Below are 20,534 nucleotides of genomic sequence, written 5' to 3'. Positions count from 1 at the left end.
ACACAGACACAGATGCACACACAGACACACAGAGACACACACAGACATGCACAGAGATACACACAGACACACATATAGGCGCACACAGACTCACATAAACTCACAGAGACACACACAGACACACAGACACAGATACACGTACACAGACACACAGAGACACACAGAGACACACACAGACATGCACAGAGATACACACAGACACACAGAGACACACACAGACACACAGAGACACACTCAGAGACACACAAACAGACAGATAAACACAGACACACACAGACATGCACAGAGCCACACACAGGCACACATAAAGACACACATATGGCACACACAGACACACAGACAGACATAGACATGCACAGAGACACAGACACACAGACATGCACACACAGAAACACACAGACACAGAGACACACATGAACACTCAGACACAAACAGATACACACAGACTCACACACACATAGACAGACACACACAGACACACACAAACAGACAAATAGACAAACACACACAGACATGCACAAACACGCACAGAGACACAGGGACACACATAGGCACAAATACAAACACACATACGGGCATGCACAGACATACAGAGACACACAGACACACACAAAGACATGCACAGAGGCAAACAGACACACACAGACACACAGTCACTCACAGAGACACACAGACACACAGTGACACACAGACACACACAGAGAGGCACAGACAGACATACACCCAGACACACAGAGAGATAGACAGACATGCACAGAGTCACACAGACACAGAGATGCACAGAAACACACGGACACACAGACACACACAGAGACACACAAACAGACACAGACAAACACACACAGATGTGCACAGACACACAGACAAGCACAGAAATGCATAGGAACACACAGACACAATCAGATACACACAAACACACACAGACACACAAACAGACACACAGACACGCAACAGAGACACAGGCACACATACAGACACACATACAGTCACACACAGACACTCAGACCCACACACATACACACAAAGACACAGACACTGTAAGACACACAGGGACACACACAGGCACACATACAGACACATACAGGCACACAGAGGGACACACACAGAGATAAAGAGACACACATAGAAACACACAGATACATACACAGACACAGACAAACACAGAGACACACAGACAAACACAGAGATGCACAGGAACACATAGACACACACAGACACAATCAGATACACACACACAGAGAGACACACAAACAGACACACAGACATGCATAGAGACACACAGACACACACTGACACACACAGAGAGACACACAGACATGCATAGAGACACAAAGACAGACACACACACACAGACATGCACAGGGACACACAGACAGACACACCTAGAGACACACAGACACAAACAGACACACACAAAGACTCACAAATAGACATACAGATAAACACAGACACGCACAGGCACACATACAGAACACATATGGGCACACACAGACCCACACATACATGCACAGAGGCACATACATGCACAGAGGCACAGACATGCACAGGGACACACAGACACACACAGAGACACGGGCACACATAGACACACACACAGGCATGCATAGAGACACAGACACACACACAGAGACACACAAACACACACAGACACAAAAAGATACAGACACACACAGAGACACTCACAGAGGTACACAGACAGACACACGCAGCGACACACAGATACACACAGAGATACACAGATTGACATACCCACAGACACACACAGAGACATACAGACAGACACATACAGTTACACACAGAGACACACACACAGACACAGAAACACACAGACACACATAGAAATGCACGGAGATGCAGAGATACACAGACACACACAAACACACACAGAAACACACAGACATGCACAGAGACACATAGACACATAGACAAACACAGAGATGCACAGGAACACACAGACACAATCAGATACACATAAACATACAAACAGACACACAGACACTCAGAGACACAGACATGCAACAGAGACACACATAGGCACACATACAGACACACAGTCATACACAGACACTCAGACCCATACACATACACACACGGACACAGAGACAGACACACACAGGCAAACATACAGAACACACATATGGGCACACACACACACATACACGCACAGAGACACACACACAGAGAAATGCACAGAGACAAACAGACATGCACAGAGATACACAGACACACACAGAAAGACACACAAACAGACAAACAGACATGCACAGAGACACAAAGACACACATAGACACAAACAGATACACAGACACACAGACAAACACAGAGACACACAGACACCCACAGATACGCACAGAGACACACACAGGTACAGATACAAACACACATATGGGCACACACAGACTCACAGATACACAGACACAGAGACATGCACAGGGACACACACACACAGACACGCAGAGACACACAGACACAGAGATGCACAGAAACACACAGACACACACGGAAACATAAACAGACACAGACAGACACACAGATACGCACAGAGACACACACATGCACTCATACAGACACACATACGGGCACACACAGACTCACAGAAACACACAGACAAGCACAGGCATGCACAGAGACACACAGACACACAGATACACACAGACATGCACAGAAACACACAGACACAGACAGACACACAGATACGCACAGAGATGCACAGAAACACACAGACACACACGGAAACATAAACAGACAGAGACAGACACACAGATACGCACAGAGACACACACATGCATTCATACAGACACACATACGGGCACACACAGACTCATAGAGACACACAGACACACACAGACACGCACAGAGACACACGGAAACAGAGACACACACACAGATACACACAGAGACACACACAGGCACTCATACAGACACACATATGGGCACACACAGACTCACAGAAACAATGACACACACACAAACACACAGACACACACAGGCACACAGACACACACGGACACAGACACACACAGAAACACAGAGACACACACAGACACACACAGAGACACACATAAATACATACACACAGATACACGCACAGAGACACACAGAGACCCAGACACTAACAGAGATACACAGAGAGAAACAGACATACACAGAGACACACAGACACACACACAGACACACATAGAGACAGAGACACAGAGAGACACAGACACTCACAGAGACACACACACACATACACACGGAGACACACAGACCTGCACAGACACACACAAAGACACACATACACAGACAAACACAGAGAGACACAGACACAAACACACAGGGACACACACAGACACATGGAGACACAAAGATACACAGAGACACACACAGCGACACACAGACAGACACACAGAGACACACAGATACACACAGAGACAGAGACACAGAGAGACACACAGACACACAGACAAACACACAGTGACACACAGAGCTGCACAGACACATATATACACACAGACATATGCAAAGAGACACACACATACACACAGACAAACACAGAGAGATACAGAGACACATAGACACACATAGAGACATGCACAGAGACACACAGACATGCACAGAGACACACAGACACACACATAGACACACATAGACACACACACACACAAATTTAGACACTGTCTAAAATTATTTGTCTCTGTGCATGTCTATGTATGTGTCTGTGTATGTCTGTGTGTGTCTGTGTGTGACTGTATGTCTTTGTGTGTCTCTTTGCATATCTGTGTGTGTTTGTCTCTGTGTGTGTCCGTGTGTGCAAATTTAGACACAGTGAGACACAGATAAACACACACAGAGACACAGAGACACATAGACCCAGACACACAGATACACACATAGACACATACCCAGACGCACAAAGAGACACAGACACCCACAGAGACACACAGACATACACAGACACATACATAGACATGCACAGAGATAGACATACACACAGACATGCATAGTGACACACAGACATAGACAGAGATACACACAGAGACGTACAAACAGACACAGAAAGAGACACACAGACAGACAGACACACACACAGACAGACACACACAGAGATCCACAGACAGACAAACACACACACGCACACACAGATATGCACAGAGACACACACAGGCACGTAGACACATAGACACATACATACCTCAAATTTCCTACTAAATTTGTGAAACTTTGATTTAGCTGAAGAATAAGTTAATTTTGGTAAATAAAATAATCTATGCTTCATGTATATTGCCTTTATGCATTTGGTTTTGAAGGAGTGATACCTAGAATAGTTTTGCTTTTTACAGAAATTGCTCAGAAATAATCCACTAAGTGCAACTTTATCCAGAATAATCGCAAAGTAAATCTAGCCTGTTTAGTTTGATTATTTCAGGATGACCAGTTTCTTAGGAGACTCCAGAAATTAATACATAGATGTGAAAGAATACTAGGAAGCAGCCTTTTCAGCTGAGAATCATAAATGTGGATACCAATGAGATTTCATTCCCCACTCCACCAGTCAGGAAGCATCCTTGGCATTGTGCATGCCCTGTGTTATACTTGAAAGTTTACATGGGGGAGAATTGAGGCCAAGGAAGCCTAATCTCTGGATTAGTCTCGCTCAGATTTATGTTCTCTCAGTCTTTATTTAGTAACCGAAGACAAAAACAATTGATTAGATTTAAGGGATACTTTGCATAAATATGGAGTCATTACTGTCACTAAGGAGAGATCTGCAAAGGATTGCAGGGAAATAAGCGCCCTGAGTTATAGATCCCCTCCCCTCCCTCCACTCCTGGGGAAAACACAGTTCCCAGGATATGTACTGAGTCCCCTGTTTCTTGTACTTCTCCTAATCTCTTGGTGTACTTGGCAGAGGAACGTACTTGCAGATAGCACTTACTTAGCACATAGCATTTAAAAATGAGCTTCTGCTCTGTGAAAGAAAAAGCCGACCTGGGATATTGGAGGCTAGTCTTCAGGGACAGAAGGTAGGGACGTGAGCCCTCCCTCAAGATTTTAGCCCCACTTCCAAGAGAAAACAGTACAAAACTCAGTCCAAAGGGCAGAAAGGCAATGACATCCCCCAGGGTGCCAGAGGCAGCTAAGGGTGATTTGTGACAGAGCACAGAGAGCAAACGATTGGTAAGGAGGAGTATGGATTATCAATAAAGGCAGAGTAGTGAATGGCGTCACTTTCCAAATGCTGCGCTTGGTCAGCTTCACAAATCTGAAATCAGTCATGACAGCTTGTTGGTCACTTATGATCATACCTCCTGGTAAGTGTTTCACAAAGAGTTTACAAAAATGGTGGAAGCGGCTGAGGAGTGTGCTCTGTCATTTCCTTATTCACATAGCAAGAGACAGCGACCGAGGACCAACCATAGTCAGTCACTCTGGTCCTGAGCACCGGGCCCTCCGCAGTCACCAGACTCAGTACAGCCACTGCCCGTTGAGGTTGCTAGGTGGCCACAATGCCAGGTGCTAGTCTCAGCTCTCCAGCTAGCTGTAAGGCTGTGGCAAACCTCCCTCCTTTCCAGGGATTTGTTTCTTCCAATTCAAATGATGGTCAAACTCACCCCTTCTCGGCGATAGGACTATCCCGGGTGCTTAGCTAAGATCAGAACCCCTTGACAAATCTGTAGGCTACTGAACAAAATGGAACAGAAAATGAAAAATTATTTTAACTGAAATGAAGAGACAGCAAAGCATCTAAGACTCCTTCTGTATCTGCATCCAGAAAGCATGGGACCTCGGCTTCATGTTTTCCTGTGGGGTGAAGGCAGCTGAGCTTTTCTGAGAGGCAAGGCAATGTGATGGGAACCCAAAGAACTTGGATACATAGATATAGCTAGTCTCGAACCTTTGACCTTGGGCTGTTCCTGGGGCCTCCTGAGTCTCACGTTTCCTATCTGCAATATGTGGCCTATAGTATTCTGCCTATGGCTTACAGACCATAGGTCCTTATGCTGAACCGAGCTGTGTTACGTCTGCTTTGAGGCTGAGTGAGACAACAGAGGATGCCATTTTTCTTTCAGCTCACCCTTGACCACACCACAGCCCCCATCTGCAGTGCAAGTCAGCGGGGGTTCCGGCAGTTCCAGTGAATCAGAGAGCAGCTCCGAGTCCGACTCCGACACCGAAAGCAGCACCACTGACAGTGAATCCAATGAGGCCCCTCGTGCGGCTACTCCGGAGGTGGGTGAGGGTGCTAAGGCCCCAACTACAATATGCTTGTCCTTCTGGAATAGCTGTCTCACGTGCACACACACACACACACAGACACACACCCAGAAAGCATGGGACCTCAGCTTAAAGTCTTCATGTGGAGTGAAGGCAGCAGAGCTTTTCTGGGAGGCAAGGCAATGTGATGGGAAATGTTATTTTCACCACAACAATTACTTTAGCACAATAACTACTTCAGAAAAGTCTCCAGGAATTTGAAAGCATTTTCTTTCTTTCAAACATATATCTGTATAGTCCGCCCCTAGCATGTGTATATTTCTGTCCACGTGACTGAGTTTCTGGATACTGACTAGCTACTCTGAGCCTCAACCTTCCTCACACATAAAACTAGCACAGTAATGACTATGGTCTGGTAGCTTCTCTTTTGAGAGAACCAGTCAAGCCAGTTAGGAGCCCCTCCTGGCCCTGGGGATGCTGACCTTTACTCGAGGGGGTCCAGCCTCTTTTTTGCTTGGCTGCACATTGGACGGCTAAGAGTTGTCTTGACCACACATTAAATACGCAAATACTAAGGACAGCTGATTAGCAATAAAAAGGTCAGCACGTATATTTCATGATATCCAACACCACAGATAAGCAAAATCAGTCCTCACAAATCCAGCATGTGGCCCAGCTACAGATTACACACCACTGAGAGTCTACATAGTTATTAAAGCATGAATTGGCATTTGGCAAATAAATCCCAAGAAATATGGCTAAATGGTAAATTGATAGTTAAAAGATCACATATTTTGTATTTTAGTTTTCATCCTTCAAGTGTGTTTGATAATAACTGATGAAAACATTTAATATGGCCCCATAAAATATCAAAATAAAATAAAGGAATTTGCTTCCCATTCTCTCTGAGTCTACGTTAGCTGCTCAGTTCCCTGGAGCTTGAAGCTGACACAGCAAGAAAATCCCATGGTTCTTCATACACTTGTTTTTCAAAACTCAAAAAGGAAAACTAGAAGGAGGCAGTAGTCATGTTACTCTTATTGATAAAAGCAAACACTTCCAGAGCAGGGACCATGTGCCAGGCACTGAGCTACGCTCTTGATTTACCTTTTCTCTTTTCATCCTCACGACCACCCTCTCGGGTACTTGCTATCATTATCTTTGTTTGACAGATGAGAGAATAAGGTTCTGAGACGTTAGAAAAGAACTCTCCCAAGATCTACCAGACTGATGGTGGTAGAGCTAGGACTGAAACCCAGGTCCCCGGCTGCCATAGCTGATGCTCTCAATCCCAGAGCTGTGCTGCCCACAGTGGCGGCTGATAAAAATTCTTTAATGTGTACCTACCATCGTCCTGTGCAGGTTGGAATCACAGTTACTCAAGTGTTTGTAATTCTGTCACCCTCTATTGGCTGGTGTCATAAGCCTCAGCTGATGGCTTTCAAAAGAAGAGCTCTTCTAATAAAAACTATGGCTCTTTTAGTTCAACCAGCGGAAGTCAGAGTTGGGAATCAACTCTGAGTAGTACGCATCATTTCCATGGTTTAACAGTGGATACTAATGTCTGCGTGCGTGTCCCCATAAATTGGTTATTGCTCATATACTGAGGAAAGTGCAGCGGTTTCCTTTTTTAAAAAAAAAAATCAAATCTTTTTATCCTTCAGTAAAAATACAAAAGACCTGCTTTGTTTTCAGGGAATGACAGCATCATACGGGAGGCACTGGCACTATGAGTGACATGTGAGGCACACTCATATTCCTTTGTAGGATCAGAGTCTATTACCTCTCCCTCCTGGTGAGAGGTTGAATGATGATTCCTGCCAAGGATTGTAGGAAGAGATTTTCCTTCCAAGCACCTCTGCGCACCCCCTAGAACAGTGATTCTCAACCTTCCTAATGCTGCTGCCCTTTAATACAGTTCCTGTGGATCGTGACCCACAGGTTGAGAACTGCTGCCCTAGAACATCTCTCTGTGAATAAGTCTTTTGTTCCCAACCAGAGAAGAGAGTATTTTCAGAGGAGGAGTAGAAATTTATTTAAACAAGTAGGCTATAGCTGGCTTGTATCTGGCTATCTAGGTAATTGAATTATGGTGGATAGTGTTTGTGTGTGTGTGTGTGCACATGTATGGATGTGAATGTGTGTACATAAGTGAATGATCACTGAAAACTTTTATTAGCAAGTAGTCACTGTTCTGAGGGCTCTTCTGAATTCTTCTCAAATGTGAAATTCATTCTTGCTGCTATTTCTTAAACTGTAGCCTGAGCCACCCGCAACCAACAAGTGGCAGCTGGATAAATGGCTTAACAAAGTGACATCTCAGAATAAGTCATTTATTTGTGGCCAAAATGAGACACCCATGGAGACGATTTCTCTGCCTCCTCCTATTGTCCAACCGATGGAAGTCCAGATCAAAGTGAAGACAAACCCCAACCAGATCATGGCTGAACCCAAAGAAAGGCCTCTCCTCAATCTCATTAGGGAGAAAGCCCGTCCGCGGCCCACCCAGAAAATTCCAGAAACAAAGGCTTTGAAGCATAAGTTGTCACCAGCTATTGAAACAGCTTCTCAAAGGACAATTGGGAAAAAACAGCCCAAAAAGGCTGAGAAGAGCACCAGCATGGATGACTTTTCCTGGCTCAAACCAAATATTACCAGCAGCACTCCCAAAGAAAAAGACAGCATGGAGCTTCCTGACCCACCAAGAGGCCGCAACAAAGCTACTGTCCACAAACCAGTCCCTAGGAAAGAACCAAGGCCTAATATCACCTTGGCTGCTGAAAAGAAGAAGTACAGAGGGCCTGGCAAGATTGTGCCAAAGTCCCGCGAATTCATTGAAACCGATTCGTCTACATCTGACTCCAGCACGGATCAAGAGGAGACTCTGCAGATCAAAGTTCTGCCTCCTTGCATTACTCCTGGAGGTAATACTGCGAAACCCAAGGAAACCGGTGGTGCCAACTTGACCCTCAGCAACTTCGTCAGCAGCAACGGCAACAGCAACAACTCATCCATCAACAACGAAGAACCAACGTTTTCACCCATTTCTGCTACACCAAGTGAGCATCTGTCCCCTGTACAATCAGATCAGGAGAATCTGAAAAACCTATGGGTGAAGATCGACCTTGACTTACTCTCTAGAGTACCCGGCCACAACTCACTCCAAGCAGCACCTGCCAAGCCAGACCATAAGGAAATGGCCACAAAACCCAGGCGTCAGACTGCTGCTACAGTGGTGGAAAAACCGGCCCCTAAGGGCAAGCGTAAGTACAAGGTAAGCTGTCTAAAGTAGCCTGTCAAGTGATTGTGAGCAGTGGCTTTCAAGGAGGCCAAAGGCACTGGATTGCAGGCTTTGGTGAAAGTAATGATGCTTTCCATGGGAAATGAAATAGCTGACATTAATAAGGAGAAAGCCCTGGAAAGGATCAGTGTTAGGCAGCCAATGGCAGGAGTATCTAATATGGCACATGTGACATTGTGATGTATAGGAAAGAAGATAAAGAGAACCCCTTTCCCCAGGCAGTCAATCCCTGGAGTCAGCTTCTTAAGCTGCTTTTATTTTCATGGACTCATGTATCATTGCTCTGAGGTCCCACATGCCAGCCAGCATCAGCAAGGCACCCAAGTGTCCCCAGTGTCCAAATGCATCCTTTGGGGCTTGGTAATTTGTCTGAGCAAATGTTAGCATCCCCACAATTCAATTATGCATCAAGTCTCCGGGCTCTTACTCGATATGTGTTCTGCCTAGCCTGCTGGGCTCACTGACTGTGTGGTAGGTTTGACCTGTGAAAATCTCTTGTGCAGGTTAAGGCTACATTTCAGGGCTACAAAGTATAGTCAGAAGGTGAAATCCAGAATACCCTTTTCCGTTTAAAATATGTCTAGAGAGGTGAGAGATGAGTTTGTATACAAAAAGCCCATTCCATTATATCTCCAGGTCTTGGGGTAGATTTTAGAGTAACACTATCTCATAGTGGTGTTTGGGTAACCTTATTTCTAAGGCTATCATAGTGACTCGAGAGGAAGTGCCTAGTCCTTTCCCCATTTCTCCTGTCTCTTTCTCTTAGGTATGGCCAGAATACTTAGGTATTGGTTTGGATTCTTCATTGAGACATAGCCCCAGCTGTACCCAGGCCATACTGTGGAATAGGGTGGTGCAAGAATGGTTTAAGTCTTCACTCAGCTTTACTTTTCGCATTAAAAAACAGAGGCTATTTGCTCTGAGTTTTCCACCAGCATGTCTAATGAGAGTACAAGTTCAGCATCCTAACTCAAAATATCTGAAATTCAGAATGCTCCAAAATCTGAAACTTTTTGAGTACTGACCTGCTGTTCAAAGAAAATGATCATTGGAGCATTTTGGAGTTTGAATTTTCAGATTTGGAATGCTCCACCAGGGTATAATCTAAATATCCTAAAACCTAAAAAAAAATTAAAATCTGAAACACTTCTAATCCCAAGCATTTGGGATAAGAGATAGTCAATCTATATTCCAAAATAGGGACCAGGAAATTTGGTTTCCTTGCCCTACTACTGAGTCTCCAGTCTTAACGATGACAACAGGACAACCAGGGGTGAAGATGCACCTTCAGGACCAGCACATGAGAAGGCCCAAAGGTGTGCCTTGCATGGTGTTGATTGTATAAGTAGTCTTTCTGTGTCACCCACAATCCCCATCCTGTTTAGACAGGATTTATGTTAGACTTACAATGTTAGTTTCTGAACTACTCATTTGTGGGGAGTTGTTGGGAGAAGTGTCTGAAAATTGTAGATCTCTCTATTTTTGTTATGAAATTCCTATGCCACCCAGTCTTCAATCAGAGGTTCACATCACAGTGCAGCTCTCTCTAATGCCACCTTTTTCGTAGGACTAGGCTAGGCAAGGCTGATTGCTTTTCTGCCTGATGAAAGTTGCTCATTTCACTCTCCTACCTAATCTAGAAGCTAAAATAGAAGCAAAGCGTATATCTTGCTTATTTTTAATGTGTGAAATGTGGTTGTCTGAATGTACCATGCATTTCAAGGTCTGTATATTTTCTTTCCCTGTTCTAGCCAGCAGATATTGCGGAGAAGATTCCTGAGAAGAAGCAGCGCCTAGAGGAGGCCAACACAATCTGCTTGCTCCCCCCTTGCATCTCACCAGTGCCACCCCAGAAGCCTCCCAGCGCTAGAGAGTGAGTTGGCCCTGGCTTTATATGGTCAGGTCCTACAGAAATCCCCACCAAATTCATTTGGGGGATTCCACCCCAGAGGAATCTAAGATAAAAAACAGAAGTTCCTGAGTACAGACCTGACAGCTGTCCCAGCCACAAGCCTGACAAGGGTGTGATGAAGGGTGGACTACAAACTGCCAAAGTTGGGGAGACTCACAAGGGGCCTCAAACTTTTTAAACAGGGGGCCAGTTCACTGTCCCTCAGACCGTTGAAGGGCCAGCCTGCAGGTGCCGGGATGAGTCGGCTGCTAAGCAGGACAGGCAACGGCGGCAAAAACACCCCATGGGCCGGATAAATGTCCTCAGTGAGCCACAGGTGGCCTGCAGGCCATAGTTTGAGGCCCCCTGCTCTATGAGCTTTTAGAAACATCTCTCTACTCCAACTAAGACTGATCACTGAAATCAACATATGTGAACTTTTAATGCTAAGGGAAGGATAAAAGGAAATAATAAACTAAAAAGAGTAAGGATCAAGAGAACCCCCCCCTTCACTTTAAGCAGATCACCTGCACTGGCCAGCATTCATTTCAAACAGTGATTAACCCATTTCCCTTGGAAAGCAACTGCTTGATCTTGACAAGATGGTGCAGATGCTTCCTCTTGGATGTCATCACTTAACATGAGTACAAAGCCTGGGACCCAGGAGCTACATCCTGAACTCCACTGAGGCCAGGGATATGACATGTTTGGCGAGGACAGGGAGTTGAACTGTCTGAGAGTCTCCCTCCCCAGGGAAAGTTCTGTGTCAGGGAAAGCCAGCTAGGGATGGAGACGTTGATTCCATTTGGCAGGTACCTCTTTGCCCTCCACTCTATGTGTGGAAGGGTGGGCAAGAGGCTTCCTTGTCCCCTTTTCTCTCAGACAGCATCAGCCTTCCCCAAAGAAGTCTTGCCCTCTGTTTCCACCAAGCACTGTGACCGAGTTCCTTCTGTCTCATAAATGTCACTTAACTAACAATCACGTCAGCTACTTGCACCATTCTGTGTGAGTAATTATTGCCATAAATTCATTCAACATTAGAGATTACTTCCATCAAAGCCCAGTTTGGGAGCCCATTAGCAGCCCAGAGCAGAGAGGCAATCTGGCTAACTGCTGCTAACAATCGATTTCACAGATTAGTGTTTAACATCAGTGATAAGGCATCAATCTGCCACAGATAAGATGTTGGAAATAAGTTATCGGCTTACATTTTCTGCATCTTTGTTGTTTAGAGATGAAAAGTCAGAAAAGACATAGTCCTACTAGATCTCTTCTATGTAACAAAGAGAATTGGGTTCTGGGCTGCCCCTCTCCTTGAGGATCAGTAGCTACTTAGGAGGCGCGTCTGTGTTCCCTGATAGAACTTTGCTCTGAAACATCCCTTCAGATATTTGGAGTTCTCAGAACTAGGGACCCTTCCGGTAGAGTAAGCTGATGTCCTTCACCTCAGATTGGAGCAGGCGTGTGAGGAAGCATGCTACCTTAGTGGGCCGATGTGGTCATTCTAGGACCCTCTTCTTTGCCAAGAAGGAAGGACTAAAGTGGCATAGCTCTAGTGGTAAAACCTCGTCAGTTCCTAGCCTTTGACCAGTTCAGACCACTCAAAAGCAAAAGGAAGAGGCAGGGGGCAATAGGATGTTACCACACCCATTAGTTCCTACTGCTAGTCTCCCTAAGTGACCAGGGGCCATATCACTTTCCTCATTTTATGGAAGAGAGATGACTGAGTATTAATTAATTAAAGGTTTATTCACTTAAGTAGGTTCTCATCAAATAGTATCCTTAAGCCACAGTCCTTATGATGTCTCTGCCTTTCTAGTACATGAAAAAGCAACTTGTCCTTGTAGCATTTATCATTCCAGAAAGACCTCAATCAGGTTCTTACACTCATCAAACAGATTCAAGTCTCCAGGAAAAAAAAATCTCTAGAGTAGAAGACTGGCCTCTTAGGGGTCTTTTCCTGGGAACCCTCTACTCAAGCTCTGTCTGCTCCTTTATGCCTTATTGACCCTTCAAACCATATCCTTGGAGATTTCTATGAGACAACACTCATTTTTCTAAATGAATATTCTAAACCTAGAATTTTGATATTCTAAACCCAATAATGATGCCACAGCAGACTGTGACAGGTAGAGTTCCCCATCCTCCAGGCAAATGACCCTTCTGTAGAGCTTGAACCATCAGCAGGGCCTCTGAGAGATGGAATGGGGATGGTGATGCTCTTCCACTGCCTCCTATTTTCCTCTGGTCCATTGAAAGAGGTACCCAGAGAAGCAAAAATTCTTGTAGTTGGAAACCATCTTGTAGTGGTCTCTAGAAGATGCTCCCTGGGTATATTTCACCAAGGAAGTCATTAAAGGCCCCATGGTTCCAGGTTGCTACCAGTCTTAGGTGGTCAGCTCAGTGGCAGATGGGAAGACTCTAAGACTCTAGTAGCCCATGACAAATCAGATGCCTTTTGGAAGCAGATGTTCCCCTTGTGGGCCCTACTCACTTCTCATCCAGATCAGGCGGAAGGGGAATGGTTACAACTAACAAACCATCCACCTCCTATAGATGCTACATCAATGTTTGATGTCAGTATATATATACATATATATGTGTGTGTGTGTGTGTGTGTGTGTGTGTAAGTTCATTTTTGTTGATTTCAGTGATCAGTCTGAGTTGGAGTAGAGAAATGTTTCTAAAAGCTCATATACATATAAACTCTGAAACGTCCTGTACCTCTCTAATTACTAGATTTAATGTGTTCTCATGTTTCTGGAACTTCCTCATGGACAAGAATCTGACTTTGTATGTTCATCATCATTTTATTCAGGGATCATAACTGTTTTAAAATGGTAATGGTTATCATAGAAATTTTTTTAAATCCATTGACAAGGATTTTAAAATTAATGTTAATCAATTAATGACAAAAATAGTTAAGATTTTTTAAAAATTTCACTACATGAAAAAAATTGGCATGGGCCACATTTATGAAACAAAAGATGGGAAAGATGCCCCATACTATTACAATTGGCAGATTTGGACGACACAGTGGAAGTGGGACTAGGAGACTGCATTGACTTCTACCATTTCGAGAAATCAGACCACTAGAATGCTTGTTCCTCTGTGATTTGTTGCTTTGAGATATTGTAAATCTATATTTCTAGACACTGACTGAAATTGACCCAGAGGAAAACATAAATTCTTGTTGACTTAATTTGTTATTGAAAATTGTACTCAATAATCATGAAAAGTAAATGGCTGTACACTGCAATATTAGTTGTCTAAGAAAAGATTAAAATTCAAGTAATCTTCATTGATTAGTCTAAGACAGTAACTAAAATGAAAATCCATGACCCAATTACCACGTTAAGCAGCTAGAATAAGGTTTTAGTTGTTCTGTTTTATTTGAAAGTCTCAGTCTATTTGATGGTGTCCATTTAATGGGCAGATAAATCAGTTTGAGAGCACAGGAGTACTTTTAGGATTGCAGATGCCTTGTGTCAATATCACCAAAAAAATGTTTTAAAGGGAGTTTTGTAAAGTATATTAGTACTTCAGCATAACAGTTCAAGGTCAGGGTTCATTTTGCCTTAGCATTGGGGTAGAACATTTTTTACATACAATTTGCAATGAGTCACAACAGTATTTAGTGCATTTTTTATTTCTAAGTAATGTATAAGCATCATATTTCTTAAGAAAATATTATTCCACTGATTATTTATTGTACCATTTATTATGTGATTGTGCAGTTAAAGTCCTAGGGCAAAATAGGTAGGAATCATCCTGGAAAATGATGGGATTAAAGTCTGTGTTGTATTTTCCATTAAAATCTAATTAACAGTAATATTGAAAGGTTGCAAATATCACAGTGTAGCATACTCCATTAGGCATTTAGATTTGTCATGGAGTTATGCTTCAAAGATATGTATGTGTTTATTCTTGGATACATATGTATGCATCTATCTATACATAGGATATATGAGAGATACCCATTAAAATATCTATATCAATCTCTATATGCATTCATACTCACTCTTCACCATAAGCAATGGGTCACCAATTAAAATGACTTTAGCTGAATGTGCCAGCATAATGAGGGAAATAAGAATAGAGATAACACTTTATGACAGCCTACACTTTTTATTTCCACAGAAATAATTCATCCAGGAGAACCAATAGACGAAAGGATGAAAAGCTATTTCCTCCTCCACTTTCCCCACTGCCAGAGGACCCTCCACGCCGTAGAAATGTCAGTGGCAATACTGGTCATTACAATCAAGACAGAAACACCTCCACAACTGGACATAGCACCTCTGGCAAACCTAAACGAAATGAAGGCAAATTCTGTTCTACTTTCAAAGGGATATCCACAAACGTAAGCACCTTAGAGGAAATATAATCATTAAGGTAGAAGCAAGTTAACGCAGCTCATCAAACTTCACCAGGGGTGAAGACAGGAACTGGCAGAGATGACATATAGGCGGGGTGTGTGTGTATGTGTGTGTGTACAAATACACAAGGTCTTCATTATTTCAAATCTCAGTTATTCCAATGTAGGATGAATGTTTCATTCCAGATTAATTTTCCGTCTTGCTTCCCCAAACAGATTTCACATGCAGAGATTCAGGGCCTTGGGCATTTCTTGGTCAAATCTCTTCATATCTTGGGGGTGGGATGGACACTTCCATAACACTGACCACAACGTCCAGCACACAGTAGACACCAATCACTTAGTGAGGAAAGAACGAATGGATGAAATGGGATTGTCCAAGGTTGCTAAACTGGAGCTGGAACTTCAAGTCACATCTTCCCACCACCGAGCTTTGCAAATGTGAATTACTTGAAAAATAGTGACTAAGTAGTATGAAATGTAAAAGGTGAATCTGTTGCTAAAACTGTACAATAATGGTTCAATGCTCAACTAGAGCATTATGCAGTCCTTTGGATTTTCTGCACTGCTGCTTGGTTAGCATAGATAATTGGAAATTTGCATCACTTTTCATTTGTCTCAGGTATAGGTACATACACTGTAGAAAGTATCAGCAATGGTGCTGCTAATGAATATTAATGACAAATGTGTCTGCCTTTTCATGTATATGCAGATGATATAATATCCATATGTATCTCCTTTAAATATAATATAAAAAGCAAATGAGGGAAAGTTTTCACATGTCTCATTGTCAACTTGGTAGGTCTTGAGCCAAAAGGGCCCATTCAATACTCCATGAAAAGCCACGAGTCCTCTGACTTTGAAAGACTTCAATTAATAATCTCCCATTCTTAGAGATAATAGAGATGATATACATAGGTGAATTTTATTGCTGATATAAAAATTTCACTAATCTGAAGTTCTCATTTTTATATGAAATTCATGTGTGTATGTACATACAATATTTGCATATACATTTAAAGATGCTGACTCTATAATGTTGGGAATTAAACCAACTATTCAAACAGTAATTACACTATCCATCCTATTTTTCATACTGAATGTAATTAGTATTATAAACTCCAACTGATGCTCACTTCTACTGCAAGCTGTTGGAGGGCATGCACCCTATCTAGGGAATTGTTTTTATATAGTGCCTAGTATGTTGTCACAAATAATTAAGTGTTATAAATAATACAGATGTTATTGTGACAATGCTAATGCTTATAAGAATCTACAAAGTCATTTCCACAAGGGGTACAAACTACTGGGGAAACATGGTAAATATAATAACATTTGCTCCTAGAAATGCATCATCCTTTTCATGGCGATCACTGGGGTTTCCTCAGATAGGAGAGAGCAAAATGGTGCCTCTTCTTGGGCCATTCCCTCTTTCTGTTATTGGTTTGAAGTTTGGAAGATTTTGTGGAAGAATTTTTGCCTTATCCTGAAAGTTATGAGATTTTACCCTTAAATTGTATGGTACTAGCACGGCAACAAATATGCTCCATGACCCTGAACAAATCACGAAATATCTCTGAGATCGTAAAATGAGTGGATTGGACTGGGTGACCTATTAATGTAAGTCTCCTTCCAGCTCCAAAAGCGTTTGCAATTTTGTGCTCTCAGAGTCTTCTCAATTTCACTCAGGCATGAAGTCCTGTTTACTACGGACACGATGGGTGGATGTGTATGGGCAGACAGCATGTTTATAAAAGTTACATGATCATGGCTGAATTCAGCCATTTCCAGTCATATGTGCCAGGACTGACATCAATACTGTGTGTGGTGACATAATGTTACAGGGTTCTTGCCACATATCTTGGCCATAGAGACAAGTGGCACTGTCTTGGGCTGACCCCACTGTTTGGCTCATCTGGTTCTGGCAGTGAAAATGTGGAGCTGACTTAGGAGTTTTTTACAGCTGTCATTCTTTTACGTATTTGGACTGAATAAAATTCACGATGATCTTTACTTTTTCCACATCTATCATAACAATTTGTAGATGTGTAGCTTCTCAGCTCTTTTATCTCAGTGAACTCCAGCTAATAAGAATTATTTGATGATCAGAAGGTCCAGGACCAAGTGGAAAAGATCCATATGGATGTATGAAGTATATCACATTTGAAAGTGACCCTTTTGGCTCAGACAGGCCTGCACACATACATGCATGCACACATTCAGCAAACACTCTCCCTCCACCCCACCAGTGCTCTCAGTCCAAGGTGAGCAATGAGACATATGCTCCAAAGACTAGAAGATAAAATAGCTGGTGACTGTTGTCTTAGGGCAGGGATAGAGGCAGGCCTCTGAGTGGTGTGAGGGGGATAAAGCCCTTCTGCTGTAGATACCAGGCAGTTCTCCCTGTGGAGGAGGCATGTGTTGAACTGAGCCTTAATAAGTGAGTAGGGTTTAAAAACAAAAGGAAGTGGACAAACACAATGTGTTTAAGGTGGTATCCTTTATGATACATGTATTTTATAGCAATTTTAAAACTTTGAAAATGAAGTAGAAATAATAAATGAAATAATTTATCACAAGGTGAAGGAAGGAAGGAAGGAAAGAAGGAAGAAGAAAAGAAAAAAAAGAATGAAAGGCATTTTGAAGTCTAAAACTCCACATTAACTGGGTTAGGAAACTGAAGAAAGTGGGGACATATTCAGATGGCTTGGAGCCAAGGTTCATGGAGGAGAACAGTCGGCAGAGGTTGGGAAGAGGGTTTAAGCCAGATCAGTGAGGGCCTTGAATGCCAGCAAAGGAGCTACAGCCTGAGGTTTGCATCTGGGTACAGGGCAGTGAAGTGGCTGGAGCTTTGTTTGGAAAGTTCCAGCTGGCAGGTAGCAGACTGAGTGGAAGGAGAAGCTAGCTCAAAGGCTGGTTGTCTGGCCAGGAGATTATTTGTTAGTCTCAGCGAGAAGCCCTGAGGCTTTAAGAGTGGAAAGGACAGATTTGAGAGATATTGGGGAAATACAATGATTGGGCTTTGTAATCAATTGGATTGGGTAATGCAGACAAATGAAGAAATAGAGCAGTGATTTTCATCTGCCATTAGCACAAAGAGGGAACTGTTTTGGTTATTGGTTTGGTTTGAGAGAAATCAGAGACGCTAATAGACATCTTTCTAGAATTGTTCAGAAGTAGTAAGTGCAAGTCTCAAACATCAGGGAGACAGTAAGATCGAGGTCTCCATTTGGGAGTTATCTGCTCATTGTTGAACCTGTGCGAACACATACAAGATTGACAAATCTGATCAAAAAAAAGAAGGGAGATGAGGCGTGAACTGTGGGGCCTACCAACCACAGAGACATACTAACTTCAAAGATCAGAAGGAGGAGAAGGCCTCCTGGGAAGCAGGTCGGAGGAAGACCAGTCAGGAGGGTCCCATGGTTGCCAGGTGAGGTGGGTAGAGTTGGCCATGTAAATAGGGCAGATGGTCCTGTGACACCACAGTGTCACATAATTACAAACCTTACCCTCACCTTTCTTTTTCTTCTCTAAAGCAATGATAGTTCAAAGTGGAGTCGTCAGAAGTCTCTTAGTTGATCTTGGACCTGATTGAAAGGGAGCTTCACCATTCCAAGATTTCAAACTAAGGAGGCACACTCACATAGCAGTCACTTAGCTGAAACCAGTCAAGCGTCTCACATGAGCAAAAGGACTGCTTCAGTTTGGGTTCAAGTAGAACCCATTTTTCTGATATTTTGGTGAACTGTAACTAATATTTTGTGGCACAATCTGAAGACTTTACTTACCCTAAAGAAAGCTTTGGGACTGGCTCCCTTAATAAAAATATTGACATCTGGGCCAAGGACTCTATTCAATCCCGTTCTCTTGCTCTTTCTCTCTCTCCCCTCCCCACTTCTTTCTATTTACTCCCTTTCCCCCTTTCTCCCTCCCTCCTCCTCGCTCCTCTTCTCTGTATTTTTCCTTCCCCTCCCCTCTCACATTTCCTACTGGATTTAGACCATTTGGCTCTCTTGATGGGATGGTGGGGCCATGTAATCATAGCACCTGATTAGTTCGGTGTTTGGTGTCATCATAGAACAAAAGCTGTTGATTCAATGTTCCTGAAATATACTTATGTCACATATTTATTCTCAAACCATGCACATTGTTTTCTTTTTTCTTGCCTTCTTTCCTGGTGTGGTTAGCATTTAAAGCATTTATGAGGAGGTACTTTAAAAAATGTGGGCCTAATGAAAGCTATTTGTCCTCCTTTTTCCCAGGAGGGAGACACTCAAAAAAAGCCAGCCACCACTGTTTCTATTACCAGCACTGCTATTGCAACTGTCACTGCTACTGCTATTGTCACAGCTACAGTGACAGCTACCGCAACAGCTACAGCAACGGTCACCACTACAACTACTACCACTACTATTTCTACCATCACCTCTACCATCCCTACTGGCCTCATGGATAGCAATCACCTAGAGATGACATCCTGGGCATCCCTGCCCCTTCTGTCCAGTAGCAGCACTAACGTCCGGAGACCCAAGCTCACTTTTGATGATTCGTATGTTGTCCCCAGATTATCATGGGCACAGTTTGGGAGGAGGGCATGGTACATGGGGGTGGGTATGGTATGGCTTTTCTAGTGCCATGCATTTGTTACCCCAAATAAGACCCTGGCAATAGCTCCTACAGTATTAAAAGTATCCTCTGACTCCTACACTCTCACCTCTGTCCCCATGAAGAAATGCTTTTGGCTTATTTTAATTGTGGAGATG

General features: G+C 43.2%; 1 protein-coding gene across 3 annotated transcripts in view; it reads left to right on the top strand.

Moving 5' to 3' along the window:
* AFF2 (AF4/FMR2 family member 2) overlaps positions 1 to 20,534 on the top strand; it is a 476,026-nt gene that overhangs the window by 433,281 nt on the left and 22,211 nt on the right. For all 3 annotated transcript variants that reach the window (XM_012812888.2, XM_012812886.1, XM_012812887.1), the window contains 5 exons: positions 6,054 to 6,213; positions 8,459 to 9,472; positions 11,251 to 11,372; positions 15,531 to 15,753; positions 20,034 to 20,320. In XM_012812888.2, the coding sequence (XP_012668342.1) occupies positions 6,054 to 6,213; positions 8,459 to 9,472; positions 11,251 to 11,372; positions 15,531 to 15,753; positions 20,034 to 20,320 (1,806 nt within the window). The remainder of the gene's footprint in view (positions 1 to 6,053; positions 6,214 to 8,458; positions 9,473 to 11,250; positions 11,373 to 15,530; positions 15,754 to 20,033; positions 20,321 to 20,534) is intronic.

Source organism: Otolemur garnettii, unplaced genomic scaffold (genome assembly GCF_000181295.1).
Source record: "Otolemur garnettii isolate 467f Iridium unplaced genomic scaffold, OtoGar3 scaffold00231, whole genome shotgun sequence".
Classification (NCBI taxonomy): domain Eukaryota; kingdom Metazoa; phylum Chordata; class Mammalia; order Primates; family Galagidae; genus Otolemur; species Otolemur garnettii.
The sequence above is the reverse complement of the archived record's forward strand: the minus strand, read 5'-3'. Positions and strand labels throughout refer to the sequence as shown.